Consider the following 27361-nt stretch of genomic DNA (forward strand, 5'->3'; position numbering starts at 1 on the left):
TCTGTAATTTTGTTTTTATTTGTAATTTTGTGTATATTTTTATAATGTTGCATTTTTGTATAATTTTGACCGTGAATTTGTTCATTTATTATTAATGGACAAATTCAATTTAATGGACAAAAATAAATATAAATAAATGTAATAATAAATGTAAGTTCCTTCAAACATTTATGTTTTATTTCCCAAAATACATTCTTAATATGCACAGGATGACGCCACTATTAGTACTTTATACAATGGCGTTGACGTCTAATTTACATCCTCAGCTTTAAAATAGACGTCCGAGAGTCATCACAAAAGTCCGTCAAGTAAGTCCACCGCACGTATTATGGACGTTCGTTTAAGGTCCATTTAAGTTGGTTTTACGTCCAACGAACGTCCGCTCGGGACATTAAATGGACGTCCATAGGACGTTTGGCACAACGACATTCGGACCAATATAGGACGTCCTTGGGACCAAAGCGGACGTTCGAGGGACGTCCTTAAAGTCCATGTGGGACGTACTATAGACGTCCACTGGACGTACGTGTGTAAAAGTCCAGTCCAGTTCCAGTCCGTTTAACTTACGTTCCGTCGTGCGTTTACGTCCATTTATAAATAAGAGTGTAGCATAACTATCGAATATTTAAGGAGTTTCTGTTTATATTGTGACGTAAGCGTCTGAATACACCGAAAAAAAATTCCACTGCTAAGTAAAATAATTCATATTTTGCGTTTTAAAATTCTGCGAATTTTCAACCCAAGCCATATTAAGGTTGAATCTCCCTTGCAGCTACTCTTTGAAAGAATTCCGATTGGCTAGTCCCTTTGACCGATACAAGGGGTGAGACGCAACAGAGGAAGCTGGTATGATGGAGATCGAGGTCAAAAGCTAGTTGGGTTTGAGATTTCATAGAGAGAAGACGCGGCGTGGGTAGTCGGAAGGAACCGGCAAATCTGTTGTAGAAAGGTGAATTATACTCGAGCGTAATGTGTCAATTTTTGCAAGAGTAGTCACTGTTTTGTTTTCGTGCCGTCTCTAACCTAAGGGATTTGAAGAACGGAGTTTCCAACAACTTTGAAAGATACCCACATGGTTTTTGAGAAGCCAAGTTTTGAAGATTGCTTCCCAGTGCCCAGCTTCCATCCTCATTTTGTTTGCCCCAGGTCATTCCAGACTATCTTCGCAATGTGAGATTGCATTTGTTTGTGTTGCAGTGAATTTGAGTCTAGTTCCAACCCCAGAACTTTTAAGAGAAAAATCAACATTGAGTAAAAACCAGTTACCCTTCTTTGTTAAATTTTTTAAAAGTAAAAGTAGACATTTTCTAAGATTTAGTATTGACGTATGACAGTTAGCACTATTTTGATGAAAATTAAAAAAAAAGGTTAACCCCTATGCATAGTTCCGTTTAAAAAGATATTTTTCATTTGTAATAATTTATTTCTACTAAGAAATGTCGCCCATTAACAACTGTAAGTTCTTATAGTATCTCCAACTTCTAGCTAGAGTTTGTAAACCGATAGTAACATAGTAAGTTTATTATTTTATATTACTATTTATATTTGTAACTGTTTGTGGCAAGACAACAATAAATATGTAATTTTTTTCTCTAAAAAACAGTATTATTTCTTTTAATAAGTTTCTAACCCTTTTTTATATTTTTTTTATATCAAACTAATCACGACAAGAGTACACAAAATTCTATGTTGATCTTTTCCAGTGCATATACGTTTACAGTCTATCAAAATATATATTCAGCGTTAGGTAGGCATCAGACTGCTCGACGGATCACGACCAACCGTCCTATGGCGAACAACCAACCTTTGTATTTTTATTTAAACTCACATTACTCATTCTTGTTCCATCCACCGACCGTCAAAACGCCAGGAGAGTGCAGTGTCAGCTCAATCGCTCAATTCCGGCTTTACGATTGGTCAAATTGCAACCATAATTGCAGCCAATGGTATTGCCCGAAATTGAGTATTGGCTGTCGTGCAAGCTTCAATGGCAGAGCGCCATGGAGCACTTGACCTACTTAATTTCATATAAGTATAGGTGCACAACGGCCAAAAATTCGTTCTGGTCTGGACAGGGCTACGCAGAACCAGCCTTCTTGACATTAGAGACCTTCTGGTTGATTTAGTTCCCAGAACCTCTGGTTCTTATTGCACCTAACCGCTATCCTTTTATTTCAGGATTTTTTCTATGTTCTCTAGCGAGACTTAGTCTAATTTATATTTAAATTGTATTTATTTCAGCTTTTTCGACTTAGGATATTTCAGGATTTTTCTAAGTTCTTAAACGAACTTGGAATAGTTTTAATATGTATCGCACCCAGTGGCGGCTTTTGGGGGTAGGCAGGATAGGCCGGGCATACCCAATAATTTTAAGAGCTTAAAAATTGAAAAACATATGAAAAAGACAGTCAAGATTTGATTTCACGTACAAAGTGTCTATGTATCTGTTTATACGTATTTCGCCCTAATAGGGCTCATCAGAACAGCTATTCATAGTCGTTCTCAACGTGAAAAATAAATCTTTTCTGTCTTTAAGAAGCAACACTAAAATGGCTTCGATATGGACGCAATAGCGACATCTGATAATAAATCCGTAAAATAGTTTCGAAACACAATTCAGATTTCTGCCTTATCTGAGCCTTCTAAAAATTGCAAGGCAAAACAGACGTCGATAAAGATGTTACTAGAGACATGGGAAATCTAATCAATGGGATGAGCATTATTAGGGCGAAATACGTATAAACAGATACATAGACACTTTGTACGTGAAATCAAATCTTGACTGTCTTTTTCATTTTATTCGGATCTACTCTGTATGAGTACAAGAAACCAATTCGCTAAGGATTTCTGCTTAGTTGAGGAGACATGTCGTGGAATGCAAATTTTAGATTCCCCATGTCTCTATTAACATCTTTATCAACGTCTGTTTTGCCTTGCAATTTTTAGAAGGCTCAGATTAAGGCAGAAATCTGAATTGTGTTTCGAAACTATTTTACGGATGAAAAACATATATTCAAAAATTATGTTAATTCATGTAAATAACTTTTAAATGTACTAAATCACTCAATACATTAGCGTCCGTTAAAACAATTATGTTATTATATTACCACAGAAAGCATCGAATCGTATTCAGGCATTTTAAATATCATTAATAGGCCTGATCGGAACTGGCCGACCCAGCTCACATAAGATCCCCGTACAAAAAGCGTTTAAAGTTAGCAGCTTACCGGACAACGATTTATATTGTCTAGTTTATGCTTGCTGTTTAGGCACCAGACGATCGGGCCTACACCGACCATCGTTGCCACTTGTAACGTAATTATCGAATTGTAATATAAATTTTCTTTTAAATTATGATAAAAAAATATGTTACATAATCTATAATTGTAACATATTTTTAAACAAACAACACAACTGCAAACAAGTGCACGGTTGCCCAAATAAATTTTAAAAAATTGTAAAATTCGAAGAAAAAAAATCTCATTTGCATGATTTCTATATCGCTTAATTGTATGCAACTTATATATGTGAGATTGTTTTATAACTGATAAATGATATAACATAAAAATGATAGAAAAAAAATTATTATGAAGGAATGGCCTATTCCAACATTGCGTATTGACCAAAAAGATGGGAAAAAGGTGCGTACTACTTTTAATTGCTCTTGATATGATGTGTACAAATGGTTTTCTGGAAGTATTACGAAAATCAGACTATATTGTTGGCCGTGTTTGTTATTTTCTAATAAGAAATGTGTATGGAATTGTCAAGGATACTTTGATTTAAAAAATATGCCTGCATCCTTAAAAAAACATTCCAGTTGCAAGGAACATTTAAGTAATTTCCTGTCCTTTAATTAAGGATGTACAGAAGAGAGTGTTTTCTGTTAGCGATTTGCTAGATGAAAAATCAAAAATCGCAAAAATTAGATACAACGCAGAAGTTAAAATGAACAGAGAAATCATTAAAAAATTAGTTAGGGGGGGGGTCATGACCAGTCCCTCTGGACCCGTCACTGATTATACATAGCTATTATGTAATTTGCTGGCTTTGCCTACCCAAAATTTAACCACACCAGCCGCCACTGATCGGACCGGGTTGTAAATAATAACAACAGTATATGAAATACTACCGACTTTAATTACCACTCCACAACGTAATGCAAAATATCAATATACATTTATTATACCCTCGTTGCGTCTGTCTTTCTCTTGAGTTTCTCTCCAGCTGATTGTGATCTAACCGCACTGAATACATCAAAACTTTCTTATTTGATTTATTTGATATTTTCAGAGAATTTTAACTTAGCATAATTTCGTCGGTTGCTCTGTAAGTGATGGTCGGTCCACAATATATTTTCATGGACTGATAATGTTGGTCGATCGTTGACGGCCGGTCTGGTCACAGAATAAATAACAATCAGAATTCCCACTCTCAGATGCCGCCTTTGAAGTTTGTCAGCACGCGATCATCATATTTTAAACGGAAACATAGACTTGAATTGAGAAATCTGTGAAAAGTTACGACAGAACTGCAATTTAAATTTTTAGAGATTAATAATTTAGTACATTTGAAATAATTTAATCTATTCTTCAACTAAAAGTACGAATAAAATAATGCATATTATTGTTTAAAATCGTTTCAAAATATTTTTATTCTATTGTTTCAAAATATTTCTATTCTATGTACATATATGTAAATTCTTAGACCTAAGTTTTAATTTGCCTAGACGGCAACCCTGTCAGCCCTAGGCAAAGTCATTACAAGTTTATAAAAGCAGTATGTTTCCATATGTTGCCATAAGAGCAGACAATAAAGAACGTGCGAAGAGATTTCATTTTATAAGTTATTTCTTCACCCTATCGAACAACTATTTACCACCACGATTAACTAGCTACCAGTCAATTTAATTCAACAATTTAAACATACAATTTTTTTGGTCATTCGTAGCCGAATTCGGTGGTAAATCGTAACAATTTCAATTTTTAAATCATCAATTTGTTAAAAGTAACGCAAAAGTTTCTATTAGTGCATCTGTGCCTTTCAACCCATCAGAGAACGGGACAGCGAGTCAAAAGAACGTTGACAAACACGAAGCGGTGTTCCTGTGGCCAATTTGCTGAGCGATTGCAGACGCGCATCCCTGAAAAGCTGTAAGTCTGTTCCACTTATATACCATCTTAAGATAAATCCTACCCTTAACCCTTATCGCAGTGCTATTTATAGATTCTGGTATTTCAGACTTTTTTGATCTTTTTGAATTTGCATGGTATTATAACTTGTCAGATTTAGAGATATTTACGAACATTTCAATTAAAAAATAAATAATGTCGAGCTCAGATATTGCACAATTAATAAGAAATAGAGGTTCTCTTAAACGTAAATTAACTTCATTAACAAATTTTGTAAATAAAATAATTGATGGTTCACTTAAACCGACATTAGGCGATGTAAATATGCGATACAAAAATAATCTTGAATTATTAAGTCAATTTGAAACTATTCAGCAATCTATCGAGGAGAAATGTTCGGACGATCAATTAGAAATTCATTTTAATGAACGTGATCCATTTGAAAATCATTTTTATACAGCAATTTCATATTTAGAGGAATACATAAACAGCAATTCTTCTCCGGTAATAAATGTCACACCTCAAAATGTAATTAATCACGATCCACTTCAAAATTTTCTTTTGCCTAAAATCAAGCTTCCTACATTTAATGGTGAATATGAGCAGTGGCTCGAATTCAAAACCAATTTTATAAACACTATCGATTCAAATTCATCATTAAGTGCAGGTCAAAAGTTTAACTTTTTAAAAGCTGCGTTGGAAGGTTATGCCAAACGAACAATAGAGGGTTTTACTGATTCCCAAGACTATCATGCTGCATGGAATATGCTTTGTGACAAATTTGATCGAAAAAAGTTTCTAGTAGACACCCACTTAAAATCTATTTTCAATTTAAATTCGATACATAAAGGCACATTCATGCAATTCAGAGGGTTAATCGATGAAGTTTCAAAGCATTTATCATATTTAGAAGGAATGAAGCTCACTAAAGAGTCTCTATGGGATATGACAATTATTCATGTTGTGTACAATAAATTAGACAAAGTAACTCAAAATAAGTGGAAAGAATACCACACTTCCGTAGAATTGCCTCACTTAAATGAATTTCTTGAATTCCTTAAACAGAGACAAGACATATTACAATCTCAAGAAGAGCCTCATTCCTCCTCAATGATGACCGTCAAAAATCACTCTGGGTTTCAGAAACCTCTACAATCTCGATCACAATTTCATTTATCAATAAATCAAATTCAGTGCAATTTTTGCAAGAGTGATCATTTAATATATTCTTGCCCCGAATTTTTAAAATTAACAATTAATGACAGATGGGAAAATATTAAATCTTTAAAACTATGTCCGAATTGTTTACGTTTTGGTCACCCCAAGGAAAGGTGCAGTAGCGGATCATGTCGTAAGTGTAAACGTAAACACAACACTTTATTACACCAAGATTATTCTCGTTCATATCAAAGTCAAAACACACAGTCAAATGCATACAACAACAACAATAATCAATACAATTCACGAGACACAATTCAATCAGTAGGTGCTCAGAATCATCCAAATAATAGTGACCAGGTGTCACACAATTCACAAGCAATTTCTCACAATAGTCAAGCAATTTCAGTCCCAAATCAACAATGCTTAGTTACAGAAAGAAATACACAATCTAATATAATTCTGTCGACAGTAACATTCAAAGTTAAAGACCAAAACAATCAATTGCATCAATGTAGAGCTCTGCTCTATTCAGGAGCTCAATCCCATTTGATTACCGAAGAGTTTGTCAAACGGTTAGGGTTACCATTAACCAATACCGAATTAGCTATTATTGGTATTAACCAAGTGGTTTCTACTTTAAGAAAGAAAACTTCAATTACAATTTTCTCAAACAAAAATAGTTTCCAATTTCAATTATCTTGTTATGTAACACCATTCATTTCAACTATTCCGTTACAACAATTTGATATCTCTACAATTTCCATTCCTCAAAATATCGAATTGTCTGATCCTACTTTCAATACTCCTCAGAAAGTTGACATGATCATAGGTGCCAGTTTGTTCTGGGAACTGCTATTAGATGGTAATATTAAATTAGGAAAACATGCACCAGTGCTTCAAAATACCAAACTTGGGTGGGTAATATCTGGTACTGTAATGAATGCGATATCAACGTCGTTATGCAATTTTTCACAATACTTTATACCAGAAGACAATCAGTTACGTAAATTCTGGGAACTCAATGAGATAAATGAACCTATGATGTTATCAAAAGATGACGTCCAGTGTGAGGAACTATTTACCAAACACACTCAAAGAAATGAAAACGGTCAGTTTGTAGTGAAGTTGCCCTTCAAATATTCTACCGATTTATTGGGAGATTCAAAAGAAATAGCAAAAAAACAATTCATATCACTCGAAAACCGATTCAAAACTCATCCTCAATTTTATCAATTATACAAAAATTTATACATGAATATATCGATTTAGGTCACATGACCAGGGTAGAAAGTGACATGGTCACTGAACCAACTTATTTTTTTCCCCACCATGGCATATACAAGCCTAGTAGTCTGACTACTCAACTTAGAGTGGTCTTCGATGGATCAAGTCCAAGTAGTTCTGGATGGTCTCTCAATGAGTTACAATATGTTGGACCAAAGGTGCAAAATAACATATTTGACATTTTAATGTTGTATGTTGTGTCTGCTGACGTTAGTAAAATGTATAGGCAGATCCTTATACATGATGCGCACAAGCCCCTTCAACAGATCCTGTGGAGGGACAACCCAGCAGATGAATTTTCAATTTATCAATTAAAAACCGTTACGTACGGTTGTACTAGTTCGCTATACTTAGGAATAAAATGCATAAATCGATTAGCAATTGATCACTGTAATACATTACCGACAGCTTCACAGACAATTCTTAATGATTTCTATGTTGATGACCTAGTAACGGGTTTCAATGACCTTTCAGAATTACAAGCCCGATGTAAAGATATTTCAGACATAATAAAACTTGCACAATTGAAATCAATCGCAGAGGAAATATCTATTTTAAATTCCAATAAACCATTACCAATGAAACATAAAGTTTCAAATCTTACTCCATTTTTAGATGAAAATTATGTATTACGAGTAGGCGGTCTACTTAGATTATCTGGATTAGACTTTAACTCTAAACACCCTATATTAATTTCATCTAATCATCCTTTCACTAAGTCGCTATTTGAGCATAAACATAAAGTCGTATTACATGCAGGTCCTCAACTCCTTCTCTCATCAATTCGACAATATTATTGGCCAATTCGGGGGAGAGACCTTGCAAGAAAAACAGTAAGAAATTGTCTTACTTGTTTTAAATTTAAACCTACATTTGCCAGTTGTCCAATGGCCAGTTTGCCCGAAGCTCGCACAACCCCATCACTGCCATTTCAGCACTGTGGCATAGATTTTGCAGGACCATTTTTACTAAACAATAAATCGGGTAAGGGAGCCAAAGAAATAAAAGGTTACGTTTGTGTTTTTGTATGCTTTTGTACCAAAGCAATTCATCTTGAACTCATTACAAATCTCACAACAGACTGTTTCCTATCCTGCTTGAAGCGTTTCATAGCTCGACGAGGTATCCCCAATGACATTTATTCAGATAATGGATCCACTTTCGTTGGAGCTCGCAATGAACTTAAACAATTTGGTCAATTTCTTTTAAAAAATAATACTTATATTCACAATTACGCTATTGATCATAATATAAATTGGCATTTCATTCCACCGTATGCGCCTAATTTTGGCGGTCTTTGGGAGGCGGCAGTTAAAAGCATGAAACACCATTTAAAGAGGGTGTTACTCGACAAAAAACTTATCTACGAAGATTTTAATTCTCTGCTAATTCAGATCGAGGGAGTCTTAAATTCTAGACCTATGTTTGCACTCTCTAATGACCCAAGTGACCTATCGCCACTTACTCCATCCCATTTCCTGACTGGCCGTCCTATTACAACCATTCCCGACACTGACTTAAGCACAATCCCAATAGGCAGGCTCTCCAACTACAAAACGATTCGTCATATGTATCAACAATTTTGGAATCGTTATGTGAAAGAATACGTTTCGCAACTGCAACAGCAATACAAATGGAAAGAATGTTCGTCCCATTTGAAGATTGGAACTTTAGTGTTAATTCGCAGTTATCAACAACCACCATGTAGATGGCCTTTGGGACGTATTATTAACTTGCATTCCGGTAAAGATAAACTTTCAAGAGTGGCAGAGGTAAAAACAAACAATAAGACAGTTATTCGCTCTGTTCGTCATTTGTGTCCGTTACCAATGCAGCAAGAGAGTGTTAGTGATAGTATTGATACATAAGACTTTATTTATATTTATAATCTATTTTGAAGGTACCCTTCAACGGGGGAGTTTGTTTAAAATCGTTTCAAAATATTTTTATTCTATTGTTTCAAAATATTTCTATTCTATGTACATATATGTAAATTCTTAGACCTAAGTTTTAATTTGCCTAGACGGCAACCCTGTCAGCCCTAGGCAAAGTCATTACAAGTTTATAAAAGCAGTATGTTTCCATATGTTGCCATAAGAGCAGACAATAAAGAACGTGCGAAGAGATTTCATTTTATAAGTTATTTCTTCACCCTATCGAACAACTATTTACCACCACGATTAACCAGCTACCAGTCAATTTAATTCAACAATTTAAACAATTATGTCCATAGTTGCTGTAAATAAATTAAACCGGGTTAATTTTTCTATGCACACCAGATAAAATGTCACTGAAAAGCATTGGTTCCGTTTAAAACATAGCTGATTTCGTCTGCGCGAACGAGATGCGCGTCCTTATTTTTTCAAGCAGAGTAGGCATTCTGATTGTTTATTATTCTGTGGTCTGATCGAACCGGTCGAACAGTCTGATCCCTCCCTTAATCGTTTGATATTCTTTCCTCACAAATTCACGAACAACAAATACGAATCACACATAATGAATGTCCATAACCAAAAGTCCTTATTTATTCTTCAAAAAGTTCAAAAAACATTATTTCCAACTTCTTATGGGACAAATACATACAAATTATAAATGTTTGGAAAGGTTTTTAAAAACCTCGCCTATTCTGACATCAAAGCTTAGGTAGTCCATACCATGATACTATGATTAAGAAGATAAGATATTGCGCATAAGTCGTGACGTAATTGGAGACTTGCACGTTCGTAATGTCAATTTTTTGTATGTGTCAATAAATAATCTTTAATAAATAGTTTGGAGATATCCTTTTGTGTGCGATTACTGTAATTATTAAACCTTTATTTAATATTATTATTTTGCTAATTGAATCATTTTATCACAGAATGCATAAAAATCCCATTTAACTTTAACAAGAATTTAAATTCTGCTCTCCAATGACGGCATGCGCGAACACGACCGATTTTGTGCTACGGGAAGATCCTATCTTGTTAGTCATAGTATCATGGTCCATACCACAGACCACTAGTCCATACTCACGGTTCGTAGACTTACTACGGTTGCCTCTTCCGACTGGGGTGGGGATGCTTGAGTTACGTCACCAGAGTACACAAGGGCCCAGATTCTAATTGAGATTTCGACTCAAAACATGTCGAAATTAATATGGCGACGTCGAAATGCGACTTTGCGAACCTTGTGGATTTCAGCTAAACTAACCAAACGACGTCACTAATTTTCGATTTATCGAAATTAACTTCAACTTCAAGAAAGTGGTTGAAATTTCATTTCGAGTCGAAATTAATCTGACATGACATGACTGGCTGGACTGGGAGAAGTGAACTTAGGTTCAGTTTAGGTAGGCGGTATTGTTTTGATCCTTGCAAGGAAAACTGAGGCACAAAGTATTAATATGGCTGTGTTTTACGGACATTTGCTAGTTTTGGAGGAATTAGAGAGGATAGATATCCGACGCTAACAACGAAGGATAAGAAGAATGTTACGGGATACTCAAAATTCTTTTTCACTAAGTGATGCTCAATTTAGGCAGCAATTCCGGCTTAATAAACAAGCTGCAAATTATTTAATAAGGGTATTAGAACCATATTTGGAAGAAAGTGTTTATGCCTCTAGGATACCCAAAATGTTTAGGGTTAGTATTACTAAGCTGCAGTAAATTTAAAAATATATTAGAATATAACCACTAAGTCAAATCTTAGTGGTTATAACTTAAGGATCTCCCACATCGCCTTTTTTTTCTTGCCATCTTTTCTTTCAATTCAAAATATAATTGAGAATGGCCACTATTTATGATTTAACAACTCAAACAAGAAAAAAAAGTCGTTCACGTAACGTAAACAAAACAAACATTTAACAAGCGTAGTGCAGCGTGCAGCCAATAAACAACAGGGCCAACCCCCAAATTTTCAGCAGTGTCAAAATGATAAAGTAAATATCCCCAATTTTAACTACAATCGAAATGAATGAGAATCGCTAACGATTGCGACTGTCATGGCGTAGTCGCTTTTAAATTTCGACATCGAAATGAAATAGAATCAGGGCCAAGAATACAAAACCCATTTATTCGCGATTGAAAAACTAAATGTAGAGGACACGTCGATTGCAGTGTTGATTGGTTGAAGGGGAAGAATTACGTCACCAGAGTACAGTTTCGGGCTTAATGTTCATTGGTTAGGCGGAAGAGGCAACCCTAATAAGTCTACGAACCGTGGTCCATACTGTGGTAAGATAAACGATGTCAGCTTGTCAGCTGTAATTCATTTGCGGCCGGATCTGCGCTTGGTAATAAATTTGGGATGCGCCATGCGCCGGCACCCGGCACCGTCACGAAAACGAAAAGAAAATGGAGATGGAGAACAAAGAGGAAGCGTCGCCGGCGTTCCTGTTCCTGTCTCCAGTAAACACTCACAAGGTTTTACGGTTTTAACTTAGTTTTAGTATAATGGACATGGATACTAAAATACTTATAGTACGTGGATTTTAAGTTGATATGCAGGAGTAAACTTGTACATTTGCAGACATGTTCTCTCGAAAAGAAGAATCGGTTATCAAACTGTTTGATTCATATGTGACCACATGTAAACATATCGTGGACAATTAATGAATGTAAGTAATATATTTAGTTTATATCTACTCATTAATTATATCCTTAGTTTTTCCTCACTCAAGAACTGTCGTGATGTTAGGGAGCTATATTTATATATAAGATCATACATGAATTTAATGATTGTCCAAACCTTTTAAGCCAGGTTAACTTTAATGTTCCCAATTACTAGCTACTTCCCATAGCTCTATGTTACTATTAAATGTTCTCGATTTTGATATTTTCAATATAACTTTAACTCAGTTAAAAAGATCTCTTGCTTTGTGATATGTATATTAGTATTGTTGAATTTTGTTCTTGTTACATTTTTAGTATGTAAGATTTTTAGTCGCATTTTTTAAACTCTTTGATATTGATTTTATATTTTAAGTAATTTCAAGTTTTGAATCCTAACTGTGATATTGTATATTGTAATTTAAACTTAATGGAGTTATCCCCTGTATTAAATAAATATTTGGACAGTTTGTTTAATTCATTCCAGTATGTTTTACATTTCATGGAGTTGCATCTTCCATTCATTCAGGAAGAAATAATTAATCCAACAGTAGTCATATTTGCTCCTTATTTCCTTTAAATAATGTTTCGTCATATTCATCTTCTTTGTGATAATCTGAAGGGCATTTAGAGTATGATTGTTCTTATAAAAATTTCTGAGCTAATTATCTACATAATGTAAGGTAGGTATCTCTATCAAAATTCTAGGGTGCTCGGTAAAAGAAGGATAGGTCAATTTAGTCAACTTTTCAGGAGAAGCAAAAAACGATAAATAATTTTGTTCTGAAGCTAATTAATTGTCATATCTCCTAAATCGTAGTACACAGAATTGTTATATTTACCTATTTTACTTTGTAAATATTAATCTTGAACAAAGTATATTTTTTTTTAAATGGAAATTACAAAAAAAAATGTGACATATTATTTAGACCACACATACCAGATGACTTATGCTATTTTGTTTAGCCCAAAAAGCTGTTGTTTATTAAAAAATAAATAAATAAAACATATTTATGCAATATTTATTAAAAAAAAACATAAAAACATAGGAATAATGTTAATACAGTTATGGCAGACTAATGGCTAAGTCCCTTACTGGAGAAAAGTATTTCTCTGCATCAGTTGTCATTAAATTTCACATATTGCTATGATGTTTTTAGTATCAATGCAAAATATCACTAATTTAGAAGTTATTGACCATAAATTAATGGTGAGTAGACACAGTCATATGGAGACTGGACTTATCAGAGGAAGAAGATCCAAAATATCCTTTTTCTTCTGCATTGATATAGCAAAAGTGCTTTTATACAAATTTCTGGGTACCAACATAGCATTAGTTTGTCCTCTACATAGTACACTTAGCGTCAGAAATGCCTCTTTTTCATCAAGTAATGTTTTATAATGAATAATTCCATTTTCTCTTGTATAACGAAACCAGTTCACATCAAACCAATTGAAAGAATTTCCTCTTGTCTTTTTTACACATTAGGCAGTTACTTTTCAAAAGATCTGAAAATTTTAAGAAATCACCATGTTTAAGTGCTACAACATTGAATTTCTTCTTTTTTTTTTCTTTTTTTTTTTGCTTTTTGATCAATCCATGATCAATATCGCACTCCATATGACTGTGTCTACTCACCATTAATTTATGGTCAATAACTTCTAAATTAGTGATATTTTGCATTGCTACTAAAAACATCATAGCAATATGTGAATTTTTGTTCTGACCACTGCATGTATCCAAGTACAGGGTTACTTTGGAAACATGTGGTAGTGATAATAATTCTTTATAACTACATGTAGCTATATTGTTACCTCCCTTCCTCCTTCACCTTCGTCACATATGTTACATGCTACACTTCCCTCTCCATTCTCATGAATAGTTAGATTATATGTCCATAACTGTCTTTTGTAAAAGGCAACAGAAGAATTTACATATGGAGTTGTGAGACGCTGCTGCAAGTCAAAAGTGAGGCATCTAAAAGTACTATCACATTTTGCTTTTTCTGTATCGTTGCTCTTCATAACATATGCATTGTCTGTAGCAGTGTGATGAATACTTATCTCATCTTTTATTTTAGTTTTATAATCTTCGCTTTCAGTAACTTTAAGTTTATTACTCAGCTTCAGCACATCACATTTATGGCACTTATCTAGTTTAGGTTTTTTAAATGAAATGTTCATTTTATGGAACTCCCTTTCATAGGTAGATCTAGAGACAGGTGATTAATTTTCTTCACAGTATGATTTGTACATTTTCTGAAGATTAAGATGGCATGACAAATACAATCTACTAATCTCTTGTCGAGTATAATGAGATTCATATTGGGGAAAAGAATTCATGTGGGACTTCACTGCATTAATAGTTTCTTATGCTTGTTAGCAGAAGGATGACAACCTCGCTGGTCATCAGTATTCTCCCTGAAGTAGTTGAATCCTTATTTGTAGGAGCCAGTGTAATAAACATATTTGTCTCATCAAATGTGTTCATAAAACATTTTTTATAAACTTGAGTTCTAGCGCCATTCGCCTTTAAATGAAAAACGTGAGTCACATTTCGAACTTTTTCTTTATCAGGATCTAAAGTCTTTAATTTTTCTAGTAGTTTTAGAATAGACCATAGACCAATATTCATCAAATAGCTTTTTTTGTATATCTTCTGAAATTTTGTTATTGCATTTATATCTACAGGCTTTAAGTTTTTTCATGCAGCGTGCAGTTTTACCTTATTTTTTTCTGTTGCATAAGCTTTTCCATAATTTCGATTTCTTTTATGTTCCACTCTTTTTTTTGATTGGTATTACTCAATACTGGTATTACCTGATTTTGATCTCTCTGTATTTTCATACCTAGAATTTGGAACAGATTCTATTTTTTCTTCAACAGCACTGCTAGAGTCACTACTATTCGGACTTGTTCTATTGATATCAAGGTAAAGATATAGTCCTTTATAGTCTTATTCGACAAAAATAATATTTTGACCTATACTCTTTGTACCGAGCACCCCAGAATTATTGTCTTCCCTAAATTTGGGGGTTTCTTGAAGGTACTTTGCAGAAGCATTACATTTTTCTTCATCCCTATTATATGACTGTAATTCTGAAATTTATTATCTAAATGATTTCAAGAAGTCACAACGTTCGGCACAGTTACAATACTAGGCACAAGCAGAATATGATACCATCATATTGGCATTTGAGAAGGTGTCAAAATGGGCCAGGGTATTGAGCAATAAAATGTTTTAATGGTCTCCCTGAAAATATCAGAAACTTGCCTGAAAGGGAATTTGAATATGGAATTTAAAAAATTGATAAAAACTGCCTTTTATACATTCATGAATATTTTCAACATAATTTTAATTCAGGTTTTGTACATATTTGATGTGTGTAAGATTTTATATTTTTAACATGAATAAATGGTATTGAGTATTTATATTTCGGCAGTTTTTTTATTCCATTCCAATATATTTAACCATTTATGTAGTTTAAATTGTGGTATAAGTTTGTGAATATTTTTGTTTAATTCATTAAATTGTGATTTTAATGCACATGCGTCATTGATTTGGTTCTGCCTGAGTAACTGGCTCTTTAGTTTAATTACAGATAAAATCAAGGGTGGAAGATTGTAATTAAAAGGCGCATTCATTTATGCGAGTGAGTTTTCTATTAATAATTTAGACAACATAGTATTGAAATTTTTAATGTAATCTGGACAAATATTGCCTTACATTTAAAAATTTCTTCATACTACTATTAGATTTTGTACATTACATTTTTGCTGTTCCGCAGCTTAACTTCATTAATTTAATTAGGAACAAGTTGTAGATTAAAATTAAATTGCAGATCCAGATGATCACTGCCCAGATTGGCAGTTACAAGTATATTTGTGATATTATTTATAACATTTTTAGAACATAGTAATGTATTGGGTTACCTGCCATGATAAACATGGGAGCAGTAGGTATTTGACAAAAATTGAAATTTTGAAGGAAACACTTGATTTGATTTGTACATGTGGGACTTGACAGTGGGTTAAAATTGCCAATGATTATTGAATAATCATAAAGGGATGATTTAGTGAAGAAGGTATCTTTAATTAAGGAAGCATTATGAATGTAGATAACAAAAAATATGTAATTTAGAGGCTTTGACAGAGAATGAAACATAGATGCAGTTATTGAGGAAGTTGTTTATTCCTGGAGGTTTTCTTCGCCCATTTTCAATAGTTTTCGGGATTTTACAAGGTTGGCTTCTCTAAAGTTTTGGCTTAATATAATTTCTTTTTGTTAGATTATAAACCAGTCATAATATGGATTAATGAAATTTTCATTTTTGCTCTCCACACACACAAAACTATATATATTCGTATTTTGTATATAGTTGTATATTAAGTATTTCTTTGGTTGAAAACTGTTGATATTTGAATTTGTAGAAACCTTACGTTATGAGCCATTATCTTGAAATACTGTAAGACATTCCTGTGGCATAGTTGGTGAATCATTGGTTGGTTTTACCTGATCCAACATGAGTATAAATACTGAATTTCTGCTAAATACTGGGGTAGTATCAATATTATATAGATGTACAAATCTCATTTTTAGTTTAATGATGTGAGGAAATGGAACAATAAAAAGCCCAAAACCTACCAAATTTTTGCAGTTGGATGAATCTCAATGAAACTTGTATATAATTCGTAAGAGTGTCAGGAAGTTTTGTGAACAAAATTATGATTTGGAAATGAAAATTGAATTATTCAACAAGGAAAATTCATTTTCCACAGTGTATTTTAAAATTATAATAAATTTGCAAATCAGAAGTAATTGAAAGAAATAAGTTCAATATTACTACTTGGACTTTTTGGATCCAGTATGGACCTCATCTTCTGGGGTTTTATAAAAATTTAAAATGCATTAGGAGTTTAGTTGGTCTGTTAAGACATTGGTCTGTTAGGACCATGCTTGGTGGTCCTCGGCATTGCATGACAAACATTTCTCCGGAAGGATAGAGGTGCACATTTGTGTTAGATGTTTTCCTTGGCATTTCCTACAGCTTATTAAGGTGATGAAGTTATTTGTGTTGTGGGTATATAATAAACATTCGGAACATGGTGTAGGAGAAGGTTAAGGCAGATGACTGGGGTAAGCAGGATAGTTTTAGTTTGTAAAGAATATTCCTTGACTTCATAGTTTTTGAAATTTTGAGTACTCTCCCTTAATTATTCTAATCAGAGGTGTAAGTTTCCCGGTTTATCTTGTCGTTATTCTTTTTTAGTGTCTGGTTTATTCCGTTATTTTTAAGGTACTCCTTTATATGTGTATCTTCAATATCCAACTCTATGAATGATATGAAGCAAGCGAAAGTTGATGTGTGATTTATTTGGTGTTGAATGACTTTGGTTAGAATAAATTAGTTTATTTATATCCTTTGACTACTTTTGACTGGGCTAATGATTTCAGCTGTGCTTCTGAGCTATTTAATCCACGCATTCGTCACTCCTTTAAGAGTTATTAAAATTCTAAAATGCATTAAAAAAATTTCATAAAAGGAGTCTTCAAAATCTGCTGATAAATCAATATTTTATTTATCCTATAATATTATATAAAATATGCAATAGATGTTGATTTACTCTAACTTTATTTTTGTTTTTCAGGTTAAGAGCAGAAGCTGTGCCTAAATCGCAGTGTCTGGATACATATAATAAATGAATCTTTGGTTATTAAGAAGTACAGGAATCATGAAATTTATTTAGCTGCTTAGCACAAAAAATGTTTTGCTGAAGATGAAATTTTAAGTTTGGTCTTTTTTATGGATCCGTAGAAATAATGCGCTGAAGTATCAGATCGATATTGAATTGGCTGTAAAATATAAGACAGGATAGCAGGATTATAACAGAAATAGCGACTTGAGTTTAGAAAAAAGATACAACCACATAATAACATTCAAAATTTTGATCTATTGTATAAATGTAATAATGTACTCTCTAAAATATTGTTAATATTAAATGTTGTTATTGTGTTTTTTATAACCAGTTCCAGGTTTATCAAGTTTTAAAACAGTAAAGTAGTAGATGTGTTACAAGTTTATTTACGTTTGTTTACGTTAGCGTCGACTATAAATTTAAAAAATCGATGTAGACTGTACAATAAGGAAATAAGCAGAGCAATAAGTGAAATTCAAACTACGTCGCAAGTAACGAAAATGCTGAATTTCTATGACGTAAAAAATGGTAGATCAACATCAAGGACGTTCCTCTACGTATATATTTATTTATAATAATCATTAGGTTAGCATTGACTTCAAATTTGAAAAGTCGATTTATGGTTATTATAAAACAAATTGGAATTACATCAACAAGAAGATTCTTCAAGGAAATCTAAATCACTTTCTCACCTACATCAGAGATGAAACGGATGAAAGTTCTGTCATAAGTCCGGCAATACCAAAGATTGGTTATAATTTGACAGAAAAGTTTCTATTTTGAAAATTCGCTGAAGTATCAGATCGATATTGAATTGGCTGTAAAATATACGACAGGATAGCAGGATTATAACAGAAATAATGACTTGAGTTTAGAAAAAAGATACAACCACATAATAACATTCAAAATTTTGATCTATTGTATAAATGTAATAATGTACTCTCTAAAATATTGTTAATATTAAAAGTTATTGTGTTTTTTATAACCAGTTAAAGGTTTATCAAGTTTTAAAATAGTAAAGTAGTAGATGTGTTACAAGTTTATTTACTTTTGTTTACGTTAGCGTCGACTATAAATTTAAAAAATCGATGTATACTGTACAATAAGGAAATAAGTAGAGCAATAAGTGAAATTCAAACTTAGCCGCCAGTAACGAAAATGCTGAATTTCTATGACGTAAAAAATGGTAGATCAACATCAAGGATTTTTAACATCAAAGACGTTCCTCTACGTATATATTTATTTATAATAATTATTAGGTTAGCATTGACTTCAAATTTGAAAAGTCGATTTATGATTATTATAAAACAAGAAATTGGAATTACATCAACAAGAAGATTCTTCAAGGAAATCTAAATCACTTTCTCACCTACATCAGAGATGAAACGGATGAAAGTTCTGTCATATGTCCGGCAATACCAAAGATTGGTTATAATTTGACAGAAAAGTTTCTATTTTGAAAATACTTTGTGGCTCTTAAATTAAGATTACAAACTTGATCAAAATAAGAAAGGTTTTTCAATTAAATTTTTTTTTTCATCAGACTCCATCGGACTGGTGAATACATAATAACACTCGCGAATGGGTTAAGCCTATTAAGTACAAATTTTAAGTATCCTGAAGTGGCTTTTTTGTTCTTTTTTTATAAAGAACTGAGCTATGAATAATTTAGTTGATACTATTTCCAAGTTTTCAATGTATTCTAAACTCTGACAAAAATCGAACTCACAATAAAAATGATGAACAAAAACACACTTCTATCTAGATTAACTATTTTTAAAAAAGTACTATATAAATAACCTAATTAGAAGACAAATGAACACTTTAAACAGAAAATATTTAGGCCTAAAATTAAAGTTTATTTTTTTCGGCGCATTTACCACAGCATGCAATTCAAGCAGCAAGGCAACTTGTTGGCATACTGCAACAAGTTGGTTCCATTAGGGAAATTTTTGAAATATTTAATATTAATAACAAGTGTCAACGTTTTTATTCAATGGGAGAGTAGGGGAGAGGTGGGTACAGTGACACAGAAAAATTTGAATTTCTGTCATCGCTAGACCATTAATAGGATTTTACTTGCAAATATCAATTTGGACGTGTTATTGTGTTGCAAATACATCATGAATGACTACATTGCTATAAATTAAGAAAACAAATAGATTTAAAAAAAAGTCTGAAACTTTGCATTGTGTCAGTGTTCACTGGTATGAAGGGTACACTGACACAAAGACATTTTTCAACTGTAATATGTAAGTATTATTATTTAGGACTAATTAAACAATAAAAACGTATCTTTATTATTGATCTATAGAAAAATATAAATGCTTGTTGTTTTCTATGAAATCAAGTCCGTTTTAACATTAGGAAAAAAGTGTCGACCCCTGCTAATTTTTGGATGGTCCAAAATTTTTATAATCTGGTTGTTGAATATAACACCAATGTCTGTGACACATGGAAACACAAAGCATGTGACATTTTTTGAATTTTTACGTAAAAAACTGACTTCCATCGTACCAATGGTGTTTATCACCACAACTTTCCCAATATAATATTTTTCGATTTCTTTATTGGAATGGGCTTCATATTTGAGTCTCACTAATAAGAAATCATTGATCTTAATGTCGCAAATTTTGGCTGGATCTAATGTCAAATCACATAGGTCTTCATCATCACTATCTGAAAATATTATACTTCCCTCTGACGTGTCAGAATTATGGAGACTATAAGTTTTACCATCTTCGTCTTCCGACTCAATAACATCATCATTGTTTTTAATGTCTTCTGAGATTATGCTTCTTTTAACTGTTTTCGCTTTTTGGCTCTATTACCTTCAATTTCGTTTTTCTCTGGAGTGTCAGTAGCAATCATAGTCTTGCCTTTTTTTCTTCTAGTTTTAACCGAAATTGTCAGACTTTTTTTTGGATATTCACGAATAGCTGATGGACTTACAAATGTCAATTTTCTTCCACTTGTGGATGAAGGTGACAATTTCTGTAATGGAGTTACGTCCTGGTTCTTGATAGAGTTATCTGTGGTACCTCCTGTCGAGGTAGATGGTTTTGGATCAATATTTGGTGAATTAACTAATGGTCGTTCTGTAACTTGGCTTGCGAAATAATCATCATCATTAAATACGTGACGGTCAAAGGGAAATATTCCAGTTTTTTTAAAAGCTGCCGATATATTTACAGGTGTCATAGATCTGGGGTAAGCGAGTCCCACAAATGATGCTACATGGTAGATTGTCACAGGTGTGCCCGGATTAGCTGTTTCCCACGAACTTAAAGCATCGTTGTAAAATATATGAAACGGTTTTAGCAGACCCACATCTAATGGTTGCAACCGATGGGTGCAATGAGGAGGCACAGTCAAAACAGTGACCCCATTATCTTTGCACAGAATGATAGCTTCAAGAGATATATGGCTCTCATGGTTGTCCATGATTAATAGTGAAGGGTTAGCTTTTGAACTACAAGTATGTTTAATGAAATGTTTTAAAACTTCAATAAAACATTCTGTGTTCATCCATCCTGCTTTCGTAGCCAAGCCTAACGTCCCACATGGCGCTCCTGCCAACATATGGCTTTTAAAATGGACTCTCGGAAATACCATTACGGGTGGGATTGCACTTCCATTTGCACTTACAATGCAGCATGTGGTAACAAGTGTACCTCTTTCACTGCTTTGAATTTTAGACACTTGTCTAGTGCCTTTTTTGGCTAGCACCTTTGTCGAATTGTTTTGAACTGTCAAAGTTCCGGTTTCGTCTAAATTGTAAATTCTGAATCCATTTGAAAAATTTGGATGTCGCTGCAAAACTATTTCCAACTTATTAAAAAATAAGTTTACATTTTCTTTATTGAATCCTGCTGCTCTTGCTAGACTACATCCCTCTGGAGTTCTTAAGGATATTGTACGATGTCTATGGCGAAATCCTTTATACCAGTCGACTGAAGCTTTTTTTTCCTCCTCCCAATTTTTTGGAATTTTTAATTTATTTGCTTTCGCTAAGTCATATGAAAGTTTGCGACAATCGGTAATTGTTAAACTGTAAAACATTTTTGAACACGTTATGATATAATCAACGAGAGCTTCCTCTAGTTCCAAAGAAAATATTTGGTTTATTTTATAGTTAGGAGCCATTCGGCATTCGGGATCATCTCTGTATTTCTTTACGTATCTGCTTACGGTTTTAAAGCTTAAGTTTTTCTCTCTAGCAGCTTGACGAATTGATATACCACTGATAACTAGATTGACTGCTTCCCTCATAGAATCTTCATTGAATCTACCCACTGTCTTATCCGTTTTCTTCTGACGTACCATCTGTAATGTAAATTCATAATTAACAAAAGCTTCTTAGACCCTAATATGATTTTCCAGCACTCATTTGCTGTAAAGATTTTATGAAATTCACAAGAAGGGTACAGTGACACATCGTGTCACTGTTCCCTATCAATATTCGTGTCACTGTACCCACAATGCTGTTTTATACAAAAATTTGTAAATTTTTTGTTAATCTACAAAGATTTTAAAGAAATTTTATTGCTATTACTTACATTTTATACGACTTTTTTACGACCCAGAACACAATCCAATAATTCAGGTTTGTTTCCTCGTAGTAAACAACTAAAAACACCCTTGACAAAATACTTCTGCACTAACAAAACACAAACATGCGATTTTCTCCAAACACAACAGATTCTGTCAACTTTTTATAAGACAAGTAGTATTCTTATTATACCAACTGTAAAATTCCACAATATCACCAACTTGCTAACATATTTTCTACTAGGATTTTAAATGTGTCACTGTTCCCTGTGTGTCACTGTTCCCGCCTCTCCCCTACGTTACAATAGATGAAATGTTGCTGGCTTTTCGTGATAGATGTGGCTTCCGCATGTTTATGCCTAAAAAACCAAATAAAGATGAAAGAAGAAAATATATTCTCTTGTTGACGCACGAACTTACTTTACATCAAAATTAGAACTTTATGCTGGTGTACAGCCGGGTGGAACATTTCAGACAGACAATTCTACTAACCCTCTATTCCACGGGTGACTTTCTTGTGACACAAATACACGGGTGGGGTATATCAGTACCAAATTTAAAACAATATTCTCCTTATTAAAAAAAAAAAAAAATTTAAATATTTTTAAGGAAACTTACTGATGTAACGTTGTACTACCTAAATGTACATATAATATGTCTATCAATATATATTTTTATAGTTTACTGCGAAATAACTAACACCATTATTTTTTTACAAGAGTTTATTAAAAAAATCATGAACGGCAAAATACAAAAGAAAAATATAAAAGAAGACAATATTATTATTCTATATACTTACAGTAATACAAGTAAAAAGGATACATCCAAAATTAAAATTAGAAACAGAAAATAGAGGGGGTTAAATTATGTAAATTTTCTTTCTACATGATCAGCACAAAATGCTTTTATATGTTCCATACATAACCAGTTTTTGTACAATTGGCAAAAATACCTAGTTTTTCTTTTTATATAATACTTATACATCCCTGTTTTCGTTGGGCTGGGTCATCCCTCGTCATTTGCTCAATTTCAAAAAATTGTGCAGCAAGTAACTGTGATGTTCTCTATATACGCATATTTAGGGCTCGTATTTTCATATTTTTCTGGACTAACGCAATTCCTAATGACTTCGTAAAGAAACAATCGACGAGAAAACCGAAATTCTGCATTCGATTATTGGATCTCAGTATATAATAATAAATGCATTTATAGCTGCAATATTAACCAAGCCATAGTACAAAATAAGAAACGCCCACCCACGGGTGGGGTCTGTCAGGATACTTTTGCAGGTAGCGATTGAAGTGATTCATACAATTTCACCAAATTATGCTAAAATGTACTATTCAGTGCTATTAAAAGGTACACCAAGTCTAGGAAAAAAATACAAAAAAAAATTTAAAAAATTAAGCAATTTCATTTATAGTTGTACTGATAGACCCCACCCGTTGGAAATAGGGCTAAAGCAGTGTCTCTTAGAATATTTAAAAGCATATTGAACTCCGGTAGTTCAAAGTTTTACTTGTCCAGACAAGTGAAGTCAAAGACCTGATATTACTCACAGCCATATTCACTCATTAACACTTTCGCTGCGCAAGCTTTAATGCCTACTGAACGCCGTAGCCAGTCGCTCTACTCACATCTATCAGTTTGTGCTTTAATTAACGTCATGGGCCATACACAATCAAAACAGAATATTTGTTCTGGAAATTAACAAAAGAAATAAAATATTAAAAAGAAAGGCCATTATGTATACAGGGTGATTGTACACAGAAGATAAAATGGTAATTATTGAATAAGAACGTATGCATTAAAAATGCCGAATTTTTTTGTGGACTTAGCCTAAAAAGTGAAAAAAGCTCAAATTTTACTGTTTTCTTTGATGGAAACTAGTAAAAGTATCTAAAAATTAAGTAATACAAAAAAATCACTTTAATTTTCTTTTAAAAGTACCTAGAGAAGAATAAAATGTAATATTAAAAATCAAAATTTCTATTTTCATAAGAAAACATATTTTGTATAACTATGGCAACCCTGGTAAGAATTATTCTTCTTGAGAATATGACTGCGTTCACCAGGTTAATCCGATTGCACAGCGCTTAATGCTAAGAATTAAAGTTTGGTGAACGACTGACGTTTGACAGTTGTGCGTGCTGCTTTGTTTTTGTTTTTATTAACCCAACTAAAATGGATAATATTCTTGAAGCATTTTTGTTTGGGGACGATATTATCCTCCAAGTTGCGAATGCCGTGGTGAATTTAGTGGATGCGCCTCAAAATGTTCCAGAAGGGCGAGGTGAAATAACACGGAATGAAAATTATTTCGAATATACCATTCCACGTTATTCCGATATCCAATTTAGAGAACATTTTCGTATGTCCAGAGTTACTTTCCAGGTAAAATTGTGTAATAAATTAATAACGTCACGTCTATATTCTTATATATTTTCAGAGACTCTTTAATTGTATTGGTCATATCCATCAGTTGGAAGACAGAATAATTCCATTGGAAAAAAAATTAATGTTTACGATTTGGATGCTAAGTAAACCAGAGAGTTTTTTGGATAGATTTGGTTTGCCGAAGAGTTCTGGGCATAAGATTTTTAGTGAAATAATTGTAGAGTGACGGGGCAAAGTGATCTAAGTGCCAAAAAACATTTTATTGGGAAAACACAAAAAACCGTTTTTGAATCAAATTTATTGTCGTAAATCGTTTATTTAAAAATAAAAACAGTTAAATTAAGTCATTTTAAATATTAAACATGCTTCAAATATAACACATATTACAAAAAATGAAAATGATAAAGTGCTTAAACTGTCAAAATGTTTAAAAAATATTGTTTATTGTCATCATCGAGAAATTGCAACATTGCAGTAATGTCTTTCTTTTTAGATTCTTTTAAAGGTAAGGAATTTGGAAGAGAAGACAGTGTAGCATTTTTGATGGTAGTGGCAGTAATGCCAGGTTTTAGGACTATACAACTTTCCCACGTTGCTAAATCACTGTAACTTTTCTTGTACATGAAAGGGTTGTTCTTTGAAACTCGAATCTAAACAGCTGTAGAAATTCCAAGTTTGGCTGTATTCAGAAACGCGGAAGAGGCTGCATCAAAATCAAAAAACGTTTCCTCGTCACCCATGTTCAGAACTTTGTAAGGACGTGAAGGTCTCGCTGTGACTATCGCCTTCATAACATCCTGCATATTAATTAGCTTGCATTGTCTTGCTCTTTTTTCGATTAAAGCAAAATCCCGATCTGAAGCTGAGAACGAATGACCTGATACAAGAAACTTATGATCAATCGTTTCAAAAACTTCATGGCAGACAAGAAAAATGTACAAGAACAAAAGCATTCTGTTTTTCAACTGACCTGCACAGTTATCACTCCAAACGCACAGATTTTTTTTGTATGTATTGAGTAGTCCACAGTTTAGTGTTTGTAAAAGGCAAGATGCCATTTGGTTGCCTCCTGTTCCTGATTGCCCCTCATGCCAAATACACATCAATCCATCATCTGTATCAGCCACGTGAATACCAAAGTTGTAACCAGATATTTGGCGGGAATAGTACATACTACTGTGAATTAGTTTGGGTAACGAAAAAACTTTCTGCAAATCCATTGTTATGGTGCACGTGTCACTTACTGGCAAGGTGCTTCGTATAAAGTCGCTTTTTATAGATGCGAAAACAGCTTCTACTTGGCGGTGATGTAACTCAAGTTTTGTTGTCCCTGTTTTCTTGGTTGCTGGGTCAGAACTTTTGGTTGATATGCTCAGTTGATCGCATGTTTTGCAAGTATCCACTCGTGGTCGACGGAAGGATAGGTTCGCAAAATCCTTCAAAAAAACACTTCGGTAAAACTTGTGTGAAATATGAGTACAAGGATTCTTTTCTTGAAATGCCCTGAAAAGCCTAGGCACATTCAGATCAGAGCTCAAATACTCTTTGTCCGACTTAAGTCGGTTGTAATGACTGACATCTCTAGGGAAGCTATTAATATGTTGTTTCACTAAACGACGATCATGGACAGTGAATTTAAACATTTTTGAACCACCTCGCTTGTCTGTGTACATGTAATCCCCACTTTTTTCTTCTTGACAATGGTTGTAATCCTTTGGGGAGTAACAGCAAAAATCTTCATGAATGTCTGTTTACAAACTTTTTAACTGTAACTCATAGTGCATTGGCGTCGGCTCTCTGAATCATCATCGTAAGTACCATGACGACGTCGTGTCACCGGAAGTATCTGAATCAGTCCCATAAGATAACTACCCTGTGCATTTAAATCCAGTGAATAGTAGGACTCATGGAGTTGCATCTTCTCTATTCCAGTCAGTTCCTTACAATAGCTGTTCTTACATTTGCATTCAACCTGAAAACAAAAAAAGCAAAATATAAGGTTACATTGCAAATATTGGTTTTTGTTGCTAACTTCATTATTGCACACATACTCGAAAATAAAAATTAATACTAACCTCGTTTTTAGGTTTACGACTTGCCGGAACTAGTTTTTTAAATTTATCGGTATTGTACGAATTTCCACTAACTCGTGCCTCACTCTGTATTTTTCTCTTACGTTTTTTGTTTTTAACTGTTTCATCACGACAAAATGCTTGTTCATTCATTATTTCATGCAAAATAGGAATTTTAACCTTAAAACGACACGTTCCCGAACGTTTATAAGCAACTACTGACATGGAACAATACTAATAAAGAAGCATGGCACTTAGAACAGTTTGGCCGGACACGTCCGAAGGACATACCGCTAGCTTGATCATGCAGTCAATTTTTAAATTAGGTAACAGTAGAATAGGGATTTAAATCACAGTGGGGCTATTGGCGATGGCACATCGCCACTGTCGATCGGATAGCCAAGCGGGCTGGGCGGCTGGCTTCTCCTTCGCTTCACTGCGAGAGATGTCAGTTCAATCCCCAGCTCGGTGTACAG

General features: G+C 33.5%; 2 protein-coding genes and 1 long non-coding RNA gene across 3 annotated transcripts; 2 read left to right on the forward strand and 1 right to left on the reverse strand.

The window, feature by feature from the left end:
* Positions 1-5327: 5327 nt before the first annotated feature.
* On the forward strand, positions 5328-9445 carry LOC140451061 (uncharacterized). Its single transcript, XM_072544779.1, has 3 exons — positions 5328-6327; positions 6523-7401; positions 7563-9445. The coding sequence occupies exons 1-3, from the start codon at positions 5328-5330 to the stop codon at positions 9443-9445; spliced, it is 3762 nt and encodes a 1253-aa protein (XP_072400880.1).
* A 2386-nt stretch (positions 9446-11831) lies between these two features.
* LOC140450124 (uncharacterized) lies at positions 11832-17964 on the forward strand. The gene is made up of 2 exons (XR_011951965.1): positions 11832-12176; positions 17818-17964. It is a non-coding gene; the product is annotated as an uncharacterized lncRNA (long non-coding RNA).
* A 2691-nt stretch (positions 17965-20655) lies between these two features.
* On the reverse strand, positions 20656-22191 carry LOC140451062 (uncharacterized). Its single transcript, XM_072544780.1, has one exon. The coding sequence runs from the start codon at positions 22189-22191 to the stop codon at positions 20656-20658; it is 1536 nt and encodes a 511-aa protein (XP_072400881.1).
* Between the last annotated feature and the right edge of the window lie 5170 nt (positions 22192-27361).

Source organism: Diabrotica undecimpunctata, chromosome 9 (assembly GCF_040954645.1).
Source record: "Diabrotica undecimpunctata isolate CICGRU chromosome 9, icDiaUnde3, whole genome shotgun sequence".
Taxonomy (NCBI): Eukaryota; Metazoa; Arthropoda; class Insecta; order Coleoptera; family Chrysomelidae; genus Diabrotica; species Diabrotica undecimpunctata.

Excerpts from the sequence above, each read along its gene's own strand:
- LOC140451062 (XM_072544780.1), bottom strand. The coding sequence starts at position 22,191 with ATGGTACGTCAGAAGAAAACGGATAAGACAGTGGGTAGATTCAATGAA.
- LOC140451061 (XM_072544779.1), top strand. The coding sequence starts at position 5,328 with ATGTCGAGCTCAGATATTGCACAATTAATAAGAAATAGAGGTTCTCTT. Across the intron at positions 6,328-6,522 it reads ATCAATAAATCAAATTCAGT|ATTATTCTCGTTCATATCAA; the intron begins GCAATTTTTGCA and ends TATTACACCAAG. Across the intron at positions 7,402-7,562 it reads CACTCAAAGAAATGAAAACG|GTCACATGACCAGGGTAGAA; the intron begins GTCAGTTTGTAG and ends ATATCGATTTAG.